The 21,440-nt window shown below is 38.3% G+C and overlaps 2 protein-coding genes and 2 long non-coding RNA genes across 4 annotated transcripts; 2 read left to right on the top strand and 2 right to left on the bottom strand.

Moving 5' to 3' along the window:
• Positions 1-958: 958 nt before the first annotated feature.
• On the bottom strand, positions 959-4,607 carry LOC131014044 (DNA excision repair protein ERCC-1-like). Its single transcript, XM_057941972.1, has 9 exons — positions 4,257-4,607; positions 3,732-4,032; positions 3,561-3,645; positions 3,074-3,177; positions 1,948-2,047; positions 1,789-1,865; positions 1,482-1,581; positions 1,223-1,360; positions 959-1,036 (listed from the first exon to the last, which is right to left on the bottom strand). The coding sequence occupies exons 2-9, from the start codon at positions 3,977-3,979 to the stop codon at positions 959-961; spliced, it is 930 nt and encodes a 309-aa protein (XP_057797955.1). The 5' UTR covers positions 3,980-4,032; positions 4,257-4,607.
• Positions 4,608-6,159: 1,552 nt separating this feature from the next.
• LOC131006366 (putative receptor like protein 25) lies at positions 6,160-8,347 on the bottom strand. The gene has a single exon (XM_057933554.1). It carries the CDS (start codon positions 7,991-7,993, stop codon positions 7,094-7,096), a length of 900 nt encoding a protein of 299 aa, XP_057789537.1. The 5' UTR covers positions 7,994-8,347; the 3' UTR covers positions 6,160-7,093.
• Positions 8,348-12,786: 4,439 nt separating this feature from the next.
• Positions 12,787-13,886, top strand: LOC131006365 (uncharacterized). Its single transcript, XR_009095493.1, has 2 exons — positions 12,787-12,960; positions 13,591-13,886. It is a non-coding gene; the product is annotated as an uncharacterized LOC131006365 (long non-coding RNA).
• Positions 13,887-19,196: 5,310 nt separating this feature from the next.
• LOC131006364 (uncharacterized) lies at positions 19,197-20,296 on the top strand. Its single transcript, XR_009095492.1, has 2 exons — positions 19,197-19,370; positions 20,001-20,296. It is a non-coding gene; the product is annotated as an uncharacterized LOC131006364 (long non-coding RNA).
• The last annotated feature ends 1,144 nt before the right edge of the window (positions 20,297-21,440 follow it).

The raw sequence follows: 21,440 nt of genomic DNA, 5'->3' as shown, positions 1-21,440 counted from the left end.
TACTATAAAGATAAAAAGTAAAAGTACAAATCTCATGAAGTATATACTAGTAGTTAATTTGTAGGTAAATTTTACCTATCGTGGTTATGAACCTAGATCCGTACACATATATTACTCTTAATAAATATGGGCATATTAGGAAGTTTACTTATATATTTTCATTTTCAATGATTTTTCTTAATCTTTGTGAAAATCTCAATTAATGGGACGGAGGGAGTATAATCCAATATTTTTTACCAAGTCCAAAAAACGACTTATGTGATTCTGAACAATCTCTCTCTCTCTCTTAAAGGCCTGGTTCTGAATTTTCCATTCAGTCAGAATTGCCCTTCCTGAAACGACTTATGTGATTCTGAACAATCTCTCTCTCTCTCTTAAAGGCCTGGTTCTGAATTTTCCATTCAGTCAGAATTGCCCTTCCTGATCACACATTTAATGGCAGTATATACATTTATTCTGTCAGATATTTGGATACATTTTTTTCTTTTCATTTTTCACATTTTGATACTAAATTCTTACTCCCTCCGTTCACCAATTCGTGTCCTAAGAGAAAGACTGAAAGGGACACGATCACACGAGTTTTAAAAAAAAGTGTATTATTTATTTGTTGAATGAAGAAAGGAACCCACAATTAATACGTATAGTTGACTAATGACATTTTTTAAGATTAAAAGTGATGGGTATCACAATGGCATATGTGTAAATAAGTGTAAAATATAAGGGTAGTAATTAAGGAAATAGTTACTAAAAATAAAAACACGAATTGGTGGACAGACAAAAATGGCAAATTAGGACACGAATTGGTGAACAGAGGGAGTATAACGTACAATATCACCAACATGAAATATTCAAAGAATGAGAAAATTCAATGATGAATTATTATATATTCTCATTACTAATTATAATATAAAAAGATCGAATTGTCCCAAAATTAATAATCACGTATTTTCAAGTTAACTCACTTAATGAGCCCACCAGCTACTGAGCTGAGTATCATCAACATCTCGAGATCTAGGAGCTTGACTCGTTTACAGCCCTAATTGCAATGCATTTCAATGTTGTAAGGAATAATTATTTTACCTTTTTTTGGAATACATTAGCCTTTCTTGCAAAGATTACAAACAACCTAAACGACCTCTTTTCAGGTGTGATTTATGATAACTTGAAGAAAGCTTCTATAGTAACTCCATCTCATAACTGAGTGAAAAGACTCATCTCGTACCTTCTTCACCGTCGTTGGCTCGTCGGGTGTCGGCTGCATCCTCCTCCGTTTCCGCCTGCACCGCGGCCTTCCTTTTGCTTCCCCTGGTGCCGGAGTACTTGGCAAACGCTGCCGGATTGATGTGAGTGCATGGTTTAACTATAACAGAACAGGACATTAGTATCGGTTATATTATGTTAATCAGCAGTACACAGTTTGTCGAATGTCATAAGCTTCCTAACTACGAAAGCTAATAAACTATCAATGAAATGAGCCATACCCGTGAAATGTAGTCCATATCCATCTGTCCCTGAATGAGATCGGCAGGTTTGTTTTCATAAACTTTAATGGTCTCCAGGTACCGACCACACTCTTCCAAGCTAAATAAAGAAAAGGAAAAAAACCAGTCGGGTAACGTGAAACAAATTACATAAGAAAGGGTAAAAAGAAAGGGGCAAGGGCATTAGCAGTTTTCGAGTTTCAAAAACCAATTTATTCAATGACAATTCTTTTTCAACTCCGAAAAATAAACGTTGATGAAGTAATAATTTTCATTGTAACATAGGCACCAGACACAGAAAAGATACCTCCAAGCACATAAAAGAGTGCAGTCATGGAGTAGTGCCGTTTTTGTGACTTCAAGTAGAGGCTTAACAACATCTTCCTAGTACCCACAGGGGAGAAAATCAGAGACCCCATATGAAAATTTAGTTCAAAATTTGTATAAGATAATATCAGAGGCTTACCACATCAACATGGCATAATACGACGCGAAGCTTGAAATTCTTTTGCAGTTCCCTTATCCGAAAATACAGATAATCTGGATGTAGAAGATGATAGCGAAGACTGAACAAGACAAGAGAACAAATCCTGATTATATAAGAGGATCACTATACTAACTGAATGAACAATGGAAAGATATGCTAACATGTAGGCTTGATTCTAACAATATGCAATGAGGACTAAAAGTATCAAAATCCATTGATAAGGGATATAACCTCTTAATTTTCTGAACATTGGTCAAATGCACATAACAGCAAAATGAAAATGGACGAGGGAAGACATTCTCATCATCTAGAGCAGCATAAATCACCAGACTTGGCTTTAAGTCCTAGAATAATGAAACATTAATAATCTAGGTTGAAAGCTGGAATATGTGTCACATTAGCAGAACAAAGTAATACAAATATGCCTGACAGGCTAAGCATGTCACATTTTGCCTTCCAGGTATTTTCATTTCTATGAAACACATTGCTTCCTTGTAACTTCTCAACAACATTTTCTGAGCAATAAAACATACTCTCTCTCTCTCTCATAGAATTTTGTTCAATTTCCCACAAGCAAAATTAGGAAGTGCTTAATATTCAGAACAGTTAGAGAAAGGGACATAATCAAGATGCTTTTAGCATCCCCATCAAACCCTTCATATATATAACCATAGTATAACAAAATGCCGTTTTTTTTTTCTCAGTTTGTTAATGATATTATATCTTGCTTTCTGGGTATCAAATTATAAATTTACTTTCGTTCAAATTCTGGTCTTTGGAAGCCAAAAAGTACTAGTTAACCAAGATTTTGCAGATAAAAAATAAACCCAAGGCAAAAGGAAGTGGCCAAGTTAGGTTTACGGTCCTCATTGTTGCACAGAGGCGTTGTTAAAGGTCCTTTCTCAAGATTTCAGTTAGATCAAATAGGTGTATTTCAATATGATGGTGTCAAGATATTGTTATCTCAAGAGCCTGTGCCAAAACACATGTTTCTATGATCATAATAGTGGCTACATCGGAATAAGAGTGCTGTCAAACCATGCCATAGGAAATGTACTTGATTCCCAACATATAAACATCGATGAAATTGCACTTGACTTCAAACCTCAAATAAAGCGCACAAGCATTTTGGCCCAACAAGTAGTCGCAAACAACATCAGCGAAAACCCATCGAACATTCCTTATATGCTTTAGCAAAGGGTTGCCCTTCTGCATTACAAGACAAACATGGGATAATTTAGAAATCATATTATCAAGTATCAACCTACAGGACCTGGAAAACATAGTTATCTATTCCCAATGGAGCATGAAAATGCCACAACAGTTTACAGTCTCAGAATTTGGAAGGCATCGCCAGCTTATAACAGGCCAAACTACATGTAATTTGAACAAAATAAAGTCACCAAGTTTTTGGTGGCTAATCTACACTTTTTAACTGGCTCCCCAGGTTACGTTTAGTCATGTTGAGCCCACATAACAAATAACAAATAACAAATTAAACATTAATGATGAGTTTCACATGCTATTTCACCTATGTATCAAAGCATTATTATTGATTGAACATATTGGTTATAGTGCACAAAAAAGCTCACCTGTCTATGGCTAACGATGATGGCATTCCGATTTGCACCAGCTGATGAAACTGAAGTGGAAGGAGCTTCAGATTGAATGGTTTGCCTACAACACAACCAACATCCTACATTAACCACTCTAAAGCAAAAAGGCATTCTCATAATTATATATAGAGAGAGGGAGATAGAGACCTTGGATAAGATCCTTGAGAGGATGAAGGGGCATCTTTGGAGGACTGAGCCAGCGGTGCAGATGGCGGGGTGGTGTAAAATTCAGTGTTTTTGATAAAATTGAAAGCTTGCGAAAAGGAGGAGGAAGGCTTGAATAAAGATTGCGACTTAGGTTGGGAGCTCTCAACCACCTCTTCATATGAAGGTATTTTCACAACAAATGATGCATTATTCTGTTTCTGCTGCTCAGGATCACCTCTGTTTTCCATCTTCACAACTCACTCTCCTAATTCACCCTTCCAAAATCCCTCCTTTCTACTTTCTTGATCAGTTTAAATCAAATTTAACATTATAATTTTACCAAACCTTCAGAACATTCAGTAAACACAGACAACCAAATCAATTCAGTAAAAATTCAGCCTTCACTACAGAAAATTCTACCGAATTCTTCCGAAGAAGTCTTACGGGACAAATTACAGCAAATAATTTGTTTCAGAAAGTGGTCGCATATAAATCGACCTAATTTAGATGAAGAAGGAGAAGTACCTCGAATGGAAGAGCAGAAGTGATGGCGGAATAATTTAGCCGGAACGGATGATGCGCACAGCGGCGGCGGCGGCGGCGGCGGCTTGCTTACCGATGCTCCAGACGGCGGCGGAGAAACGCGGCCAAGGAGAGAATTGGGAGAAACAATATTAAATATTAACTGTAAAACTCTTCCAACTTATCTTGGATCAAAACGACATCGTCTTAATTTATGAAGTATTAAAAAAGTCATTTCTACAGAGTTTCACATACTGAAAAAATTGTTTGAAGATATATTTGCATTGTTTCTTGTGGTTTGGAGAGAGTAATTAGTCAAAGTCGATATATAATTTACCATCAACTTGAAAAAAGTGTTACAATTTAGGATATTATTGAACATATTAATTAACTTCCAATTTAATAATTAAAACATATATAATTATATATCATTTGTCAATAATCAAGAACGACCACATAAGTAGCAATAAATACAAAAAGATAAAGGGTTATTGGCGCCTAAATACACAAACTTTGAGCTTATTTTGATTTTTCTACTCATTTTTTTTTCATGAACTTTGAGAATTGTCAAAAAATACATGAGCTCTCTTTTTTTTTTTTTTTCCCATGAAATATATTGTTATTAAAAATGATCCAAATAATTCTTTTATATTTATCTAGCTAGCTTAATTGATTTAATTAATGATTGATGATAATTATTCATGAGTGACATGATTTTTTTTAATTTGAACTCGTAATCAAAACGCCGTCGTTTTGAAAAAAATAAGGGTTAATTCTCTCTAAATCTTTTAACTATAGTCATTTTCCGTTTTTTCCCTCAATCTTTGAACTCCCCATAAAAATTCACCAACTATTGATTTTTCTCAATTTTCCCATGACAGATTTTTCGGCCAAATCTGTACACATGTGGAATCGGAATTATCTAACGTGGACGCGCGGGATACTTAATAAAACGACGTCGGTTTGCGCATTCATAAACGACGTCGTTTTGCGCATTCTTGTCCAAATAAACGGCGGTGGCGGTGGGTGGTTTGGCTTTTTGGTCGATGCTGTTCGGTAGAAAGAGAGGAGGTGGCGCCAGTGGGTTTTTCTCAGTCGGTCGATGGAGGAGGAAGACGGCTAGGTGGCGTTACTTCTGCCGCCGCGGCGATGCAATCCTCCGGCTGGGCGGCGTTACTGTTGTCGCCATCAAGAAAGAGGTGGTGGTTGTCCGTCGCGAGAAAAGAAAAAAATCAAGAGAACGACGTCGTTGTTTGGGATCTGGACGGTGGCGACCGACATCGAGGATGAATGAGCTAGGGTTTCTGACTTTGGGGGTTTTGGTGATCGAGGGTCAACTGAAGAGAGAGGCGATGCCGGGTTAAGGAGGCGGTGATGGCCCCCGACGCTGCAAGCGCATCGACGGCCATGGCTGTGCAGCGACAGAGGAGAAAGGGGGAAAGGGTGATGTCGCTGCTGCCAACGCCACCGACGTCGAGACTGGGGGAGCTAGGGTTTTTGATTTTGGGGGTTTTGGTGATCGAGGGTCAACTGAAGTGAGAGACGACGCCAGGTAAAGGAGGCGGTAATGGCTCCCGATGCTGCAAGCGCATTGGCGTCCATGGTTGTGCAGCAGCAGAAGAGAGAGTGAGAGAGAGGGGGAAAGGGTGAGAGTGAGATGGGAAAAGGGTTGCCAAATATTGCCACGTATAGGGTTATGTGTCAAATATAAAACATGTTGGCGCCACGTATTAAGTGAATAACGCCACATAGGAAAATTCCGACATCGAATTTGGCTGGAAAATCCGTCATGGGAAAATTAGGAAAAATCAATAGTTGGTGGTTTTTTATGGGAAGTTCAAAGATTGAGGGAAAAAATGAAAAATGACTATAGTTTAAGGATTTAGAGCGAATTAGCCCTAAAAATAAAAAATAAAAGAATTATTTGGATCATTTTTATAATAATATATTTCGTGGGAAAAAACAAAATGAAGCCAAAGTTTGTGTATTTTTTGATAATTCTCAAAGTTCGTGGAAAAAACAAAATGAGTCAAAGTTTGTGTAGTTTTTGAGAATTTTCAAAATTCATGGGAAAAATCAAAATGGACCGAAAGTTCGTATATCTAGATGCCAATAACTTAAAGATAAAAAAATAAAGAAAGGGAGAAACAGTTGAAGCACAAGCTCTTACACCAAACTTAAGAAAAAGTATGATACAAAGATCAAAATAACGCTCTTACACCAGACGAAGGGAATTCAAGTATTGTTAGACAAATTCAAGAATCTGAGGCATTAGGTTTGAGTGGTAACGTATGATTGATAAAATAATTCACCTTAATCAAATATTTTTTGCATAATTGGACACGTGATTGATAAATCGGCATACAATCGTTTATCAATCCAAAATTGTGTGGATTATATGATATATCCAATCACCTTAATCTAAAATGCATCCAAGTTATCACTATAACCAACCTCAACCAATCAAAATTAATAATAATTGTTGGAGATCTCTCTAGGATTTCACACACTCCGGATTTCGAGAAAAACGACACCGTAGACGAAGTAAAAGCTCCATTTTGCAGTGAAGTAAAGACGGTGGAGAAGAATAGCGAAAATCAGTTCGCCAAAAGTTCGACAAAAAGCCCAGATGAAAATAACTGCTTATCTAATAACGGGACTCCATCACAAAACTATTTTAAATGAGATAAAATTAAAACTTAGCAAACTTTGAACATAAACAACATTGTATAAACTCAAAAGCACAAACTCACAAGTAGCAATCATAAAACAACAATCTGATGTCTGGAAAAGAACAAAAAAGCAAGAAAGAAAAGCTCATAATATATATTTGTCTTGACTCAACTTCTCCTCTGTGTTGGAGTAGCTCTCTTCCTTGTCTTCTTCTTCTTCTTGTTCTTGTTGTATGTATATCCAACACCAAAAAAGAATTCCACCAACCATCTTGGCCTTCCAAATCGAATAATGCAACAACCAATTCCAATTCCAACTACGAGTCCACTTCCATATCCCATCACCACACTTCTCCATCCAAATCCATCTATAAATCCATACTCATCATTTTCGTCATCTTGTTCTTCTGGCTGCATCCGCTGCCCATTCTCCTCGTTGCATTTTCTCGTCAACGGAACTCCACACAATCTCAAGTTTCCCACGTATGAATCATTCTCAAATGTGGAAAACTGATTAGATTGTGGGATTTGCCCCACCAGATCATTCATTGAAAGGTTTAATTTCGCAAGAAAGGTCAACCTCGTCAATTCACTTGGAATTCCACCATCCAATTTGTTCGATGATAAGTCCAATGATTCAAGTACACTTATATTTCCAAGAGATGCAGGTATGTGTCCCATGAGATTATTGTGGGAAAAATTCAAGTATCTCAAAGAATTCATATTACCTATGGAATGTGGAATAGTACCAGAGAATTTATTGGAGGATAAGTCAATGATTGTAAAGTCTTCCAACAATCTCTTCAATAACTGATCCAAACCTTTCAAGGTGATTCTCATCTCCACATAATTTGAAAAATAGTCAATATCACCATCTGTTTGATTTTCCTTCGTTGCTCTGAAATTCTTGAAATATTTTTGAGGTAAAGACCCCACAAATTCGTTCTCTGATATATCTAAAACTTGCAACTTAGGAAATGGAAGGTTGCTTCGTGAAGCCAACGACATGTTACCATCAAACTTGTTAGACTTCAAGACGAGCACTCGAAGCTCAGGAAGAGCTTCCATCCAAAACGGAAATTTGTCTTGTATTCTATTATTTCCAACATCGAGGCCCCTCAGACTTTTGCAATTGATTAAGGATTTAGGTAATCTTCCTTGCAATTTATTACCACTCAAATTGATGGACTCAAGACTACACCCTTTGATAAATATTGATGGAATTGGGCCACTAAAGTTATTTGCATTTAAATGAAATATGAGCAAATTAGATTTGCTCAAGTTTCGAAAGCATTGTGGAACTGTCCCTTCCAAACTGTTATTTGAGAGTAGAAGAAGCTGAAGGGATGTCAAGTTACAGATGGAGAATGGAAGCTCACCATTTAATTTGTTGGAAGGGAGAAATAAATACTTCAAATTTGATAGATTCCCAATGGTGGATGGTATTGGACCTGGAAGTTTGAGAAGTCAACGTAGATATATATTGCTTTAGAGACAATCTGGATACATAAAGAAACAAGGCAATGAAGAAATACATTTTATGCACGTGAAGTATTTTGATAGAAATTAAATTAGCTCTTCTATTCTTATATCACCCATGCATGTGTCATATATTCAATGGCATCTTAATTTAATATAGTATTTGCTAACATTGATCCTTAAAATTAATAGAGTTACAATATGGCTCGAAACAACAAATCCAACTATTGTTAAAGTATTTAGTTAATTAAGCACGAGCTAATTAAATGAGAACAACCTAGCAAGTTGAGAAATCAAAGATTCAAAATTAGATAAGTCATCCATTTCTATTTCATATTGCACATGGAGTGACAGAGGAATTAGACAAATCGCATATCTTATATGAACACACGTATAGGCAAATTTTCTTGCAATTTATTAACACTCAAATTGTTAGACTCAAAAATACACCCTCTCATAAATATTGATGGAATGGGGCCACTAAAGTGATTTGCATTTAGATGAAATATGTCCAAAGATTTCCAAACTGTTATTTGAGAAAATAAGAATTTGAAAGGATGTCATGTTGCACATGGAGAATGGAAGCTCACCATTTAATTTGTTGGAAGAGAGCCACAAATACTCCAAATTTGATAGATTCCCAATGGTGGATGGTATTGGACCTGAAAATTGGAGAACCCTTCATATAAATCACTTTAAAGATAGAGATGTAAAGCACTCAGATCTTTTGACACAAATTAGCTAAGTCATACAAAAATGGCCAAAGATCCGATCAAGTTTGTAAAGATGTTATGTCAAGCTGAAGATGGAGAATGGAAGCTCACCATTTAAATTGTTGGAAGAGAGTTCTAGCCAGGACAAATTTGTTAGATTCCCAATGGTGGATGGTATTGGACCTAAAAATTGAAGAACCCTTCATTTCAATCACTTTAAAGATGGAGCACAATAAGAAAGACATTTTCTTTTGTACTTGAAAACATAAACTGAAACATTATTATTTGCTAAATGCCTTTAAATTATAAATCAATTAGCGATGCACGCAAGATATTTTGTGTAGTAGCCCGCTATTTTAATTATGATTAAAACTAGTAAATGCAAATTTTTATAAATGAATCCAGTTTATGGTCCTGATTTTTTTTATCAGAGACGGAGTTATTATTTTAGCTTTATACTTTTATAATGTATGAGAAAAACGTGACAAGAATTATTGAGCCATTCAATAATTATTATTTCCAAGTTATAACTGACTTAGCAAAGTCATGTTATTTATTAATCGAGAAACAGAAGCAGTTATATTTTATTAGTGCTACTAGAAGTCGAGGAATTATTCCGACTGCAACATAGATTAAATCTACGGATTTAATTTAAGTCATATTATAGTTTTTCAATATTGGAAACAAGGAAGCAGATACTAAACGGATACAGAAATGCGATGATTGAAAATCGAAGTCAGTATTTATTTACAGTTCACAGATTACAGGCTAGTTCCCAGCTTGGGGAAAATCGTCTAGTATATTACAAAAGCAAAAGCTCTTCAATCAATTAAAGTTTAGATAAAGTTATTATTTCCATCTTTTGCTAACGATGTACACGTCTTTGCTCTCCACTCAATTATTCATTCAATAAGCACCAACGTTCCAAGAGAGAAAGTATTGCAAAGTTAGTGGAAAGAAAAGAAAAAGTGGCTCACTTAATGCCTTCACTCAAGTGTAGGCACATTAGTCAATAAGAGATAAAATTTAAAAGTAGAGAATGTAGAGGAAAGAGCCGACCATCAACTCCACTCCACGCCACCACCATTTGCTTTCTCCACCAACTACACTCCTTTTTCCCCACCACACTCAAGTGCACCACCAAGTGCACCACTACTCCTTCTTAGCCTACATCTTCAGCCCACGCGTACCATTTTCACTCCCAATCTTCACAAGGGAATCCACCAAATAATAGGAGAAATCTGCATTCATTGCCCTGCTGCCAAAAATTTCAGAGGTAAGCTTGGTTCAATTTCTTCACCTTTTTCCATATTCCACCTGCATTAATACAAGAACAGCAATCTTGAATTATTTCAGAGCTATTCCAGTTCATCTAGTACCTCAACAACAGCCAACCAAACATTAAGATTATTACACATTTCTTTCAACACCAACAGCAAGCAATCAGTTCAAACATATTCAAGGTAATCATGCTATCCTATTTTTCATACCAGTGAGCATTCATATCAAAGCATGAGCATGATCAGTTTTAAATATAGAAGACCTTATAGACATCTTGAACTTAGCAAATACACCAACTAGATCTCATGTGAATGACAATAGGTATGAGCACTCAATAGTGCTTAAAACAACTCTTATGCAAGGCAAGAACAGGCTGCACTTTTGCACCCTAAGAATATAAGATTGTAGAGGATGAATTCCTAGACTACCTCTATTTGAGTGACTAAGACAAATCAGTGAAATCCCAAACTTCAAAGCCACACGCCATTAATCCCTTGCATAATCGACAATATAGAAACTAAGAGAGTTGAGTTATGTACTGCCAGACTAGAATTTCCTATTCACAGTAGAGTATTACTAACTTAGCAATTAAGAAGAAGAGGAAGATAGAACAAAGACTTAGCTTATGGAAGAAAAGAGAGGCCGACTTCCTTGTTCAGTCCAGCTGCAACGACGGAGATAACGGCGACAAGCTCCTGCTACCTCGTCGTAAAACGGGAACAACAGCAACGGCGTGGCTCGAACTCGACAACTGCAACGGAGTATAAACGGCAACACTGACTCGCGGACTCGCCGGCCTCCACTGGTGGTGACGACGGGGCCTCTGTTGACGTCGCGGCGAGAAGGGAAGGCTGACTGCCTTGACCGGTACCGAGCCGAGCAGCGGCTGCTCTGCAGCGGCGACTCGCCAGAAATTCAGGGCGTTGGAGCTGGAGAATCACTGAGGCCGACTGGAACCATGAAGGAGAGGAGGCCGACGGGCTCCAGGCCGGAGCAACGCCGCTCCCAGACGGCGACCGGTTGCCCAATTTCGAAAGGGTAGCAGCAGCGATAATTTCTTGAGAATCAGGGCTCGATGTTGGGGAATCGATGAATTGAGATGACAGGATGAGAGAGCGCCAGCTGAATCGCCGGATTTCGGGCGAAGGAGTAGCAGCGACAGCGGCGAGGACTTCTTGAGTTAGGGCTCGACTGGTTTGAGGAGAAGGGGACGAGCGGCTCTTCCAGAGAGAGAAAGGCGAGATTGGATTTTGAGGAAGAAAGAAGACGACGCCGGTCGGAGCAGGCGGTGGCCGAACGGAATCTCGGTGAGAGGAGAAGAGGCCGATCGGCCGGCCTTGAGGAAGAGAGGGAGCGTCGGTTCTTGAGAGAGAGAAAAGAGAGAGAAAAACGTTTGAGAGTTGAGAGAGAAAGAGAGCCGAGAGCTTGAGAAGAGAGAGGGATTGGGCTATGTTGGGCTTACCCCTATTTTAATTAATTGGGCTAAATTGTGAGCTTGTTTATTTTAAATAAATTGGGCCAACTGATTTTTGGGCTTTATTATTTATTTAAATTGGGCCATCTGATTTTTTGGGCTTTATTATTTATTTGAATTGGGCCAACTGATTTTTTTGGCTTTATTATTTATTGTAATTGTGCCTAATTTAATTAATTCATTGGGCTTTGTTATTTTATTCCGATTGGACCTCCTAGTTATTTTCTTTGGGCCTTTGTTATATTATTTTTATTGGGCTCGATTTAATTAAGGAGTTGGGCTGATGCATATTTTATGATGGGCTATTATTCTAGTCTTATTTATATTTCGTTGGGCCAGTTTAATTCATCATTTGGGCCGATTAAATTGCCTTTTTGGGCTAAGATTAATTCTTTTCAGTCCACATTAATTATTATTTGGACCCCTATTTTAATTGTTTTGGGTCGAAGACTTTTTAAGTTGGGCTTTAATTCTTTTAAAGCTTGAGCTGAAGTTACTCCTTTGAGCTAAGCCTAGCAGTATCAATTTTTGATGGAGCCCAATTATTTATCAGTAATGAGCCGCCCAGTTTATTAATTAATGTTTTTGGACTTCCGACTTTAAAGCAAGCCATTATTGTTTATTTCATTTAAGCCACTGGTTTATTTAATTAATTGGCTACTCTCTTTTGAGCCTATTAATTATTTGAGGTTACGCTAGTAATGATGTTTCTATCGAAAAGCCCGATAATTTCTACAAGGTCACACCTCGTTTAAAGCCGAGTTAGTCCTTTTTCAATCAAGTACAAATGCGAGGTTTATTTCACGACTAGAATATTCCGATGAGGAAGGAATAATCACAGTTTTATTCGACCGCGCTAGACGAGAATTAGCTAAATCTATTAACAAGGATTAATAGTAGAATTCCCGATTATCGCTCAGAAGATTAGTTCATGCATACCAGATTCATGCATAGTTAATTACGATTTCTCATTAATTAAGAATTTTCCTCGAGGTAATGTCTTATTTTATATTCTCGTGATTAAGGTCAAGCGCGAGAGTAAGAACTACACAAGGAGTTAGAGTACCTTAGCAAAACTTTGCTATCAGGTGGGCAATTTCTTACGCGTAAATAAAATGCTATGTATGTGTTATGCTTTAAAATGCAAATTGGATCTTCAAGTGTGGTATGCTTTATTATGCTTTACGTTAAATGATTTACGCTTGATTACGCTTATTTACGCTTGAATGCTTTACGCTGATAAGTTTATGCCTGTGATTGATGCTTGCGTCTGTTGGGGGAGGCCTCCCTCAACAGTACGATGCCGTGTCCGCTGAGGAGGGCCTTCCTCACGGCGCGATGCCCGTGTCCGCTGAGAGAGGCCTCTCTCGCGGCGCGATGCCAGTATGCCAATATGCCAGTGTTACAGCGTCTATTGGGGGAGGCCTCCCTCAATAGTACGATGCCGTGACCGCTGAGGGAGGCTCCCCCTCACGGCGCGATGCCCGTGTTCGTTTGGGAAGGCCTTCTCCACGACACGATGCTTGTTATGATTGTTGATGATGAAGAATGCGCTCATGCTGTTTATGAATATGGAAATGTTTAATGAGCAAAGGATTTGAAAGAAACTTATGCCTCTTATGCGAAGTTGTGTTTTGTTGTTGATATTATGTTATATGCTTGGCACTGCCCACTGAGTACTCTTGTACTCAGCCCTTCGTATGTTTATGTTTGTGCAGGTTGAGCTGTGATGGGCGATGAAGTGTTGTTGCTGAGTGGAGTTTTTGTCGAACTTAAAGTAGGCTCAGAAAGGATACATGTCTTCATACATGTATCTTAGTTATGCATTCCGCTGTAAACACTGATTATTTCAGTTACGCCTTCCGTTGCAAACTCTGATAATGTTTTAGCGAAGCCCCTAACGATGCCTTTTTCCTTTTAAGGAATATAACGCGTATACAAGTTCTTTGAGTACCCTTTTTTTGCGAACTATGCCTTTTTCCTTTTAAGGAATATTTCACGCGTATTCAAGCTCTTTGAGTATTCTTTTATGCGCCCCTTTCTAAACCCGCTTCGTAATTTCCCTTCCCCAGTCATGGTTTTCCCGGATTAATTATCCTTAATTAAGGCCGGTCGTGACAGAGTGGTATCAGAGCAGTTCGTTTGCTCTGAGCCTAAGAGTTTATTTAAGCCAAACTTTGAATGGATCACTAAAGTGTCTAGAGTTCAATCGACAAAGCTCAGCACTTCATCGCATCACACTCAACGAAGCAGAATGATATTCCAAGTTTTGAGTTAATGTTTACAAAAAGTGAGAATTATCGTAATAGCAAAGTGAGTAACTGTTAATAGCTATGTTATGTTGTTATTGAATGAAATGATTTACGCAAGCACGATTAAGTATGCCTATGGAATGAATCCCTATGAACGTAGAGCTATTAAGATATGAGATCACCACTACGACAGAACATAGAAGCAAACATAGAAGAAATTAGATTGTATCTTTTGGTGGCTATAGTGAAGGCAGCAAGATAAGTGATGCGTATAGAATAATTTTTAAGCTTATGATTTTATAGCCGCTATGAATCTCCATGACTTATGCCTAAGTATCCAATTTAGATGATGTGATATTATATACTTAAGAAATTTTTATGACTCATGGATTTGAGATGCTAAGGACCCTTAGAGCTTACTACATCAATGTTGTCATTGGAGTTATGACTTGTTTACAAGTTAGAATAAGTTAACCTGTACAAGAATTCTTTTGAGGCTTGTATTAGATTATGCTAGAGTGTACTAATTGGCACATCTTTGCTACTAGAATGCCGCCTAAGAGAGGACGCCCTGCGAGAAACAATAACAATCGCAGAAACCGTAACGCTGTACCAGAAGAACCACAAGATGCTCGAGGACATAACCCATTCCCTCCGCCCCCCAACTAGGAGAGTCGAAGAACTCTTTTTAAGGCAAAATCCACCTACGTTTGACGGAACGAGTGAACCAGCTGAAGCTGAGATTTGGGTGTGTGCAATGGAACGCATTTTCAACTTTCTACGTTGTACTGATGAGGAGCGCCTATCTTGCGTCTCATTCCAGCTAACAGGATCGGCTGACTTCTGGTGGGAAGCACGTCGAAAAATTCTGACACCAGAACAATGGGCAATTTACATTTGGGAAGATTTTAAGACAGGATTATATGATAAATATATTCCGAAAAGCTATAGGAAGAAGAAAGAAGCTGAGTTCTACGAGTTGAAACAAGGAAAGAAATATGTGGTTGAATACGACAAGGAATTCTGCAACCTGTCTAGGTTTGCTCCGCAACAAGTGGACACAGATGAGAAGATGGCAGAGAAATTTTGTGCCGGTCTGCGGTACGAAATTAAGATGGCTCTAGCAAGCCACGGAGGACTTTCATACACGGAGTCTCTGAACAGGGCACTTGACGTTGAAGCTGCAATGCCGTCGGACAAGTCAACCCCACCATTGATCTCAACGCCAAACGATCCACCAGCAGCCTCGCATACTCTCAAAGGGAAGCGCAAGTGGGACAACAATGAAGACAATATCAATTCGATTAATAAGCAAGTATGGCAAGAATATGAACGGGCCGAACAGTTTATTCAACCAAGGCACGAGGCACAGACTAACCTCGAGTCAACTGGAGGTAGCCAAAGTCAGAGAGGAATTTCACCTTGCCCAAATTGCGGTAAGATGCATAGGGGTATCTGTCGAGCTGGAACTAACGGTTGTTACAATTGTGGCCAAAAGGGTCACTACTCCACGCAATGCCCCAACAGACAACAAGGTTCAGCAATTGGGAACACCCACACCCCCTTGCCAGCAATATGTGGACACTTGCGAAATCAGTCACATCAGAGAAAATCTTATATAGACATCACGGTCAAGAAGAAGCCACGTGGGAACTAGAAGATAAGATGAAGGAAAAATACCCCGAACTGTTTTAGCAGAGACATGCAAATTTCGGGACGAAATTTTTGTTAAGAGGGGTAGTATGTAGTAGCCCGCTATTTTAATTATGATTAAAACTAGTAAATGCAAATTTTTATAAATGAATCCAGTTTATGGTCCTGATTTTTTTTATCAGAGACGGAGTTATTATTTTAGCTTTATACTTTTATAATGTATGAGAAAAACGTGACAAGAATTATTGAGCCATTCAATAATTATTATTTCCAAGTTATAACTGACTTAGCAAAGTCATGTTATTTATTAATCGAGAAACAGAAGCAGTTATATTTTATTAGTGCTACTAGAAGTCGAGGAATTATTCCGACTGCAACATAGATTAAATCTACGGATTTAATTTAAGTCATATTATAGTTTTTCAATATTGGAAACAAGGAAGCAGATACTAAACGGATACAGAAATGCGATGATTGAAAATCGAAGTCAGTATTTATTTACAGTTCACAGATTACAGGCTAGTTCCCAGCTTGGGGAAAATCGTCTAGTATATTACAAAAGCAAAAGCTCTTCAATCAATTAAAGTTTAGATAAAGTTATTATTTCCATCTTTTGCTAACGATGTACACGTCTTTGCTCTCCACTCAATTATTCATTCAATAAGCACCAACGTTCCAAGAGAGAAAGTATTGCAAAGTTAGTGGAAAGAAAAGAAAAAGTGGCTCACTTAATGCCTTCACTCAAGTGTAGGCACATTAGTCAATAAGAGATAAAATTTAAAAGTAGAGAATGTAGAGGAAAGAGCCGACCATCAACTCCACTCCACGCCACCACCATTTGCTTTCTCCACCAACTACACTCCTTTTTCCCCACCACACTCAAGTGCACCACCAAGTGCACCACTACTCCTTCTTAGCCTACATCTTCAGCCCACGCGTACCATTTTCACTCCCAATCTTCACAAGGGAATCCACCAAATAATAGGAGAAATCTGCATTCATTGCCCTGCTGCCAAAAATTTCAGAGGTAAGCTTGGTTCAATTTCTTCACCTTTTTCCATATTCCACCTGCATTAATACAAGAACAGCAATCTTGAATTATTTCAGAGCTATTCCAGTTCATCTAGTACCTCAACAACAGCCAACCAAACATTAAGATTATTACACATTTCTTTCAACACCAACAGCAAGCAATCAGTTCAAACATATTCAAGGTAATCATGCTATCCTATTTTTCATACCAGTGAGCATTCATATCAAAGCATGAGCATGATCAGTTTTAAATATAGAAGACCTTATAGACATCTTGAACTTAGCAAATACACCAACTAGATCTCATGTGAATGACAATAGGTATGAGCACTCAATAGTGCTTAAAACAACTCTTATGCAAGGCAAGAACAGGCTGCACTTTTGCACCCTAAGAATATAAGATTGTAGAGGATGAATTCCTAGACTACCTCTATTTGAGTGACTAAGACAAATCAGTGAAATCCCAAACTTCAAAGCCACACGCCATTAATCCCTTGCATAATCGACAATATAGAAACTAAGAGAGTTGAGTTATGTACTGCCAGACTAGAATTTCCTATTCACAGTAGAGTATTACTAACTTAGCAATTAAGAAGAAGAGGAAGATAGAACAAAGACTTAGCTTATGGAAGAAAAGAGAGGCCGACTTCCTTGTTCAGTCCAGCTGCAACGACGGAGATAACGGCGACAAGCTCCTGCTACCTCGTCGTAAAACGGGAACAACAGCAACGGCGTGGCTCGAACTCGACAACTGCAACGGAGTATAAACGGCAACACTGACTCGCGGACTCGCCGGCCTCCACTGGTGGTGACGACGGGGCCTCTGTTGACGTCGCGGCGAGAAGGGAAGGCTGACTGCCTTGACCGGTACCGAGCCGAGCAGCGGCTGCTCTGCAGCGGCGACTCGCCAGAAATTCAGGGCGTTGGAGCTGGAGAATCACTGAGGCCGACTGGAACCATGAAGGAGAGGAGGCCGACGGGCTCCAGGCCGGAGCAACGCCGCTCCCAGACGGCGACCGGTTGCCCAATTTCGAAAGGGTAGCAGCAGCGATAATTTCTTGAGAATCAGGGCTCGATGTTGGGGAATCGATGAATTGAGATGACAGGATGAGAGAGCGCCAGCTGAATCGCCGGATTTCGGGCGAAGGAGTAGCAGCGACAGCGGCGAGGACTTCTTGAGTTAGGGCTCGACTGGTTTGAGGAGAAGGGGACGAGCGGCTCTTCCAGAGAGAGAAAGGCGAGATTGGATTTTGAGGAAGAAAGAAGACGACGCCGGTCGGAGCAGGCGGTGGCCGAACGGAATCTCGGTGAGAGGAGAAGAGGCCGATCGGCCGGCCTTGAGGAAGAGAGGGAGCGTCGGTTCTTGAGAGAGAGAAAAGAGAGAGAAAAACGTTTGAGAGTTGAGAGAGAAAGAGAGCCGAGAGCTTGAGAAGAGAGAGGGATTGGGCTATGTTGGGCTTACCCCTATTTTAATTAATTGGGCTAAATTGTGAGCTTGTTTATTTTAAATAAATTGGGCCAACTGATTTTTGGGCTTTATTATTTATTTAAATTGGGCCATCTGATTTTTGGGCTTTATTATTTATTTGAATTGGGCCAACTGATTTTTTTGGCTTTATTATTTATTGTAATTGTGCCTAATTTAATTAATTCATTGGGCTTTGTTATTTTATTCCGATTGGACCTCCTAGTTATTTTCTTTGGGCCTTTGTTATATTATTTTTATTGGGCTCGATTTAATTAAGGAGTTGGGCTGATGCATATTTTATGATGGGCTATTATTCTAGTCTTATTTATATTTCGTTGGGCCAGTTTAATTCATCATTTGGGCCGATTAAATTGCCTTTTTGGGCTAAGATTAATTCTTTTCAGTCCACATTAATTATTATTTGGACCCCTATTTTAATTGTTTTGGGTCGAAGACTTTTTAAGTTGGGCTTTAATTCTTTTAAAGCTTGAGCTGAAGTTACTCCTTTGAGCTAAGCCTAGCAGTATCAATTTTTGATGGAGCCCAATTATTTATCAGTAATGAGCCGCCCAGTTTATTAATTAATGTTTTTGGACTTCCGACTTTAAAGCAAGCCATTATTGTTTATTTCATTTAAGCCACTGGTTTATTTAATTAATTGGCTACTCTCTTTTGAGCCTATTAATTATTTGAGGTTACGCTAGTAATGATGTTTCTATCGAAAAGCCCGATAATTTCTACAAGGTCACACCTCGTTTAAAGCCGAGTTAGTCCTTTTTCAATCAAGTACAAATGCGAGGTTTATTTCACGACTAGAATATTCCGATGAGGAAGGAATAATCACAGTTTTATTCGACCGCGCTAGACGAGAATTAGCTAAATCTATTAACAAGGATTAATAGTAGAATTCCCGATTATCGCTCAGAAGATTAGTTCATGCATACCAGATTCATGCATAGTTAATTACGATTTCTCATTAATTAAGAATTTTCCTCGAGGTAATGTCTTATTTTATATTCTCGTGATTAAGGTCAAGCGCGAGAGTAAGAACTACACAAGGAGTTAGAGTACCTTAGCAAAACTTTGCTATCAGGTGGGCAATTTCTTACGCGTAAATAAAATGCTATGTATGTGTTATGCTTTAAAATGCAAATTGGATCTTCAAGTGTGGTATGCTTTATTATGCTTTACGTTAAATGATTTACGCTTGATTACGCTTATTTACGCTTGAATGCTTTACGCTGATAAGTTTATGCCTGTGATTGATGCTTGCGTCTGTTGGGGGAGGCCTCCCTCAACAGTACGATGCCGTGTCCGCTGAGGAGGGCCTTCCTCACGGCGCGATGCCCGTGTCCGCTGAGAGAGGCCTCTCTCGCGGCGCGATGCCAGTATGCCAATATGCCAGTGTTACAGCGTCTATTGGGGGAGGCCTCCCTCAATAGTACGATGCCGTGACCGCTGAGGGAGGCTCCCCCTCACGGCGCGATGCCCGTGTTCGTTTGGGAAGGCCTTCTCCACGACACGATGCTTGTTATGATTGTTGATGATGAAGAATGCGCTCATGCTGTTTATGAATATGGAAATGTTTAATGAGCAAAGGATTTGAAAGAAACTTATGCCTCTTATGCGAAGTTGTGTTTTGTTGTTGATATTATGTTATATGCTTGGCACTGCCCACTGAGTACTCTTGTACTCAGCCCTTCGTATGTTTATGTTTGTGCAGGTTGAGCTGTGATGGGCGATGAAGTGTTGTTGCTGAGTGGAGTTTTTGTCGAACTTAAAGTAGGCTCAGAAAGGATACATGTCTTCATACATGTATCTTAGTTATGCATTCCGCTGTAAACACTGATTATTTCAGTTACGCCTTCCGTTGCAAACTCTGATAATGTTTTAGCGAAGCCCCTAACGATGCCTTTTTCCTTTTAAGGAATATAACGCGTATACAAGTTCTTTGAGTACCCTTTTTTTGCGAACTATGCCTTTTTCCTTTTAAGGAATATTTCACGCGTATTCAAGCTCTTTGAGTATTCTTTTATGCGCCCCTTTCTAAACCCGCTTCGTAATTTCCCTTCCCCAGTCATGGTTTTCCCGGATTAATTATCCTTAATTAAGGCCGGTCGTGACATTTTGTTACACATCTTATATTCCCTATATCACGAAGACACACCAACTATACTTGATAACATCATAATTTAGTTAACATTGAGAAAATAGAAGATCCAATATGGCTGGAAACAGAAAATCCAATTGCTGTTAGAGTATTTATCTAACTAAGCATAAATTAGTTATATGAGAAGAAGCCAGCAAGCTAAGAAAACAAAATAAGCTAAAGATCTGATCAAGTTTTGCAAGCGTTTCTGCCAAGTTGCAGATAGCAAGGGATGTCAAGTTGTAAATAGAGTGGAAGCTCACCATTTACTTTGGCAGATAATTTGAAATATCTTTTCAACAAATGTATCTAAAACCAATAAATTAGGAAATGGACGACAGATAATTTACGTAATGTTCCATATATCTCATTTTTTACCACTAAACTGATTTATAATTGAACTTAAGATGGCCTAAAGTTTTCATAGCATTGTGGAATTTCTTATTCCCAAGATATACATAATCAATCTCTTTGATTGCCAAGTCGTAAAAGAATTGATTTGATTATTATAACATGACCACAAAAATAATAAGTATAATTAGAACACTATATTTAATGGTTCGTTTTTGTCAATTTGAATACATTATTAGGTGAATATTAAATGGTAATTGTTCAATCCAAATAATTTTGTCTCGGTTCAATTTAGTCTTGGCAATATTTCAATTAAGTGGGGCATGTGATATTTACAAATTGGTTTTTCAGTTGTTAAAATAAAATTAAAAAGTCATTTTTTTTATCAAATCATACGGTTTATTGCTAAAAGATTAATGTACAAGAATTTATATCTAACCTATTCAATGCAGAGTCATATATAGTTAAATCTAAAATCATAATTACTATTAGAAAATTAGTTAGTGGTGTGCTTTTTCTGATTATATGAAAGTGAATATATATTGTCATATGGGCTAATTTGTAAACAATTCCATTTAATTAGATCGATGTAAACCGAGTCAAGTATAGAAAAAGAGAGAGAAATAATAATAATAATAATAATAATAATAATAATAATAATAA

The sequence above is a fragment of the Salvia miltiorrhiza genome, chromosome 1 (genome assembly GCF_028751815.1).
Source record: "Salvia miltiorrhiza cultivar Shanhuang (shh) chromosome 1, IMPLAD_Smil_shh, whole genome shotgun sequence".
In the NCBI taxonomy this organism is placed as follows: Eukaryota; Viridiplantae; Streptophyta; class Magnoliopsida; order Lamiales; family Lamiaceae; genus Salvia; species Salvia miltiorrhiza.
The sequence above is the reverse complement of the archived record's forward strand: the minus strand, read 5'-3'. Positions and strand labels throughout refer to the sequence as shown.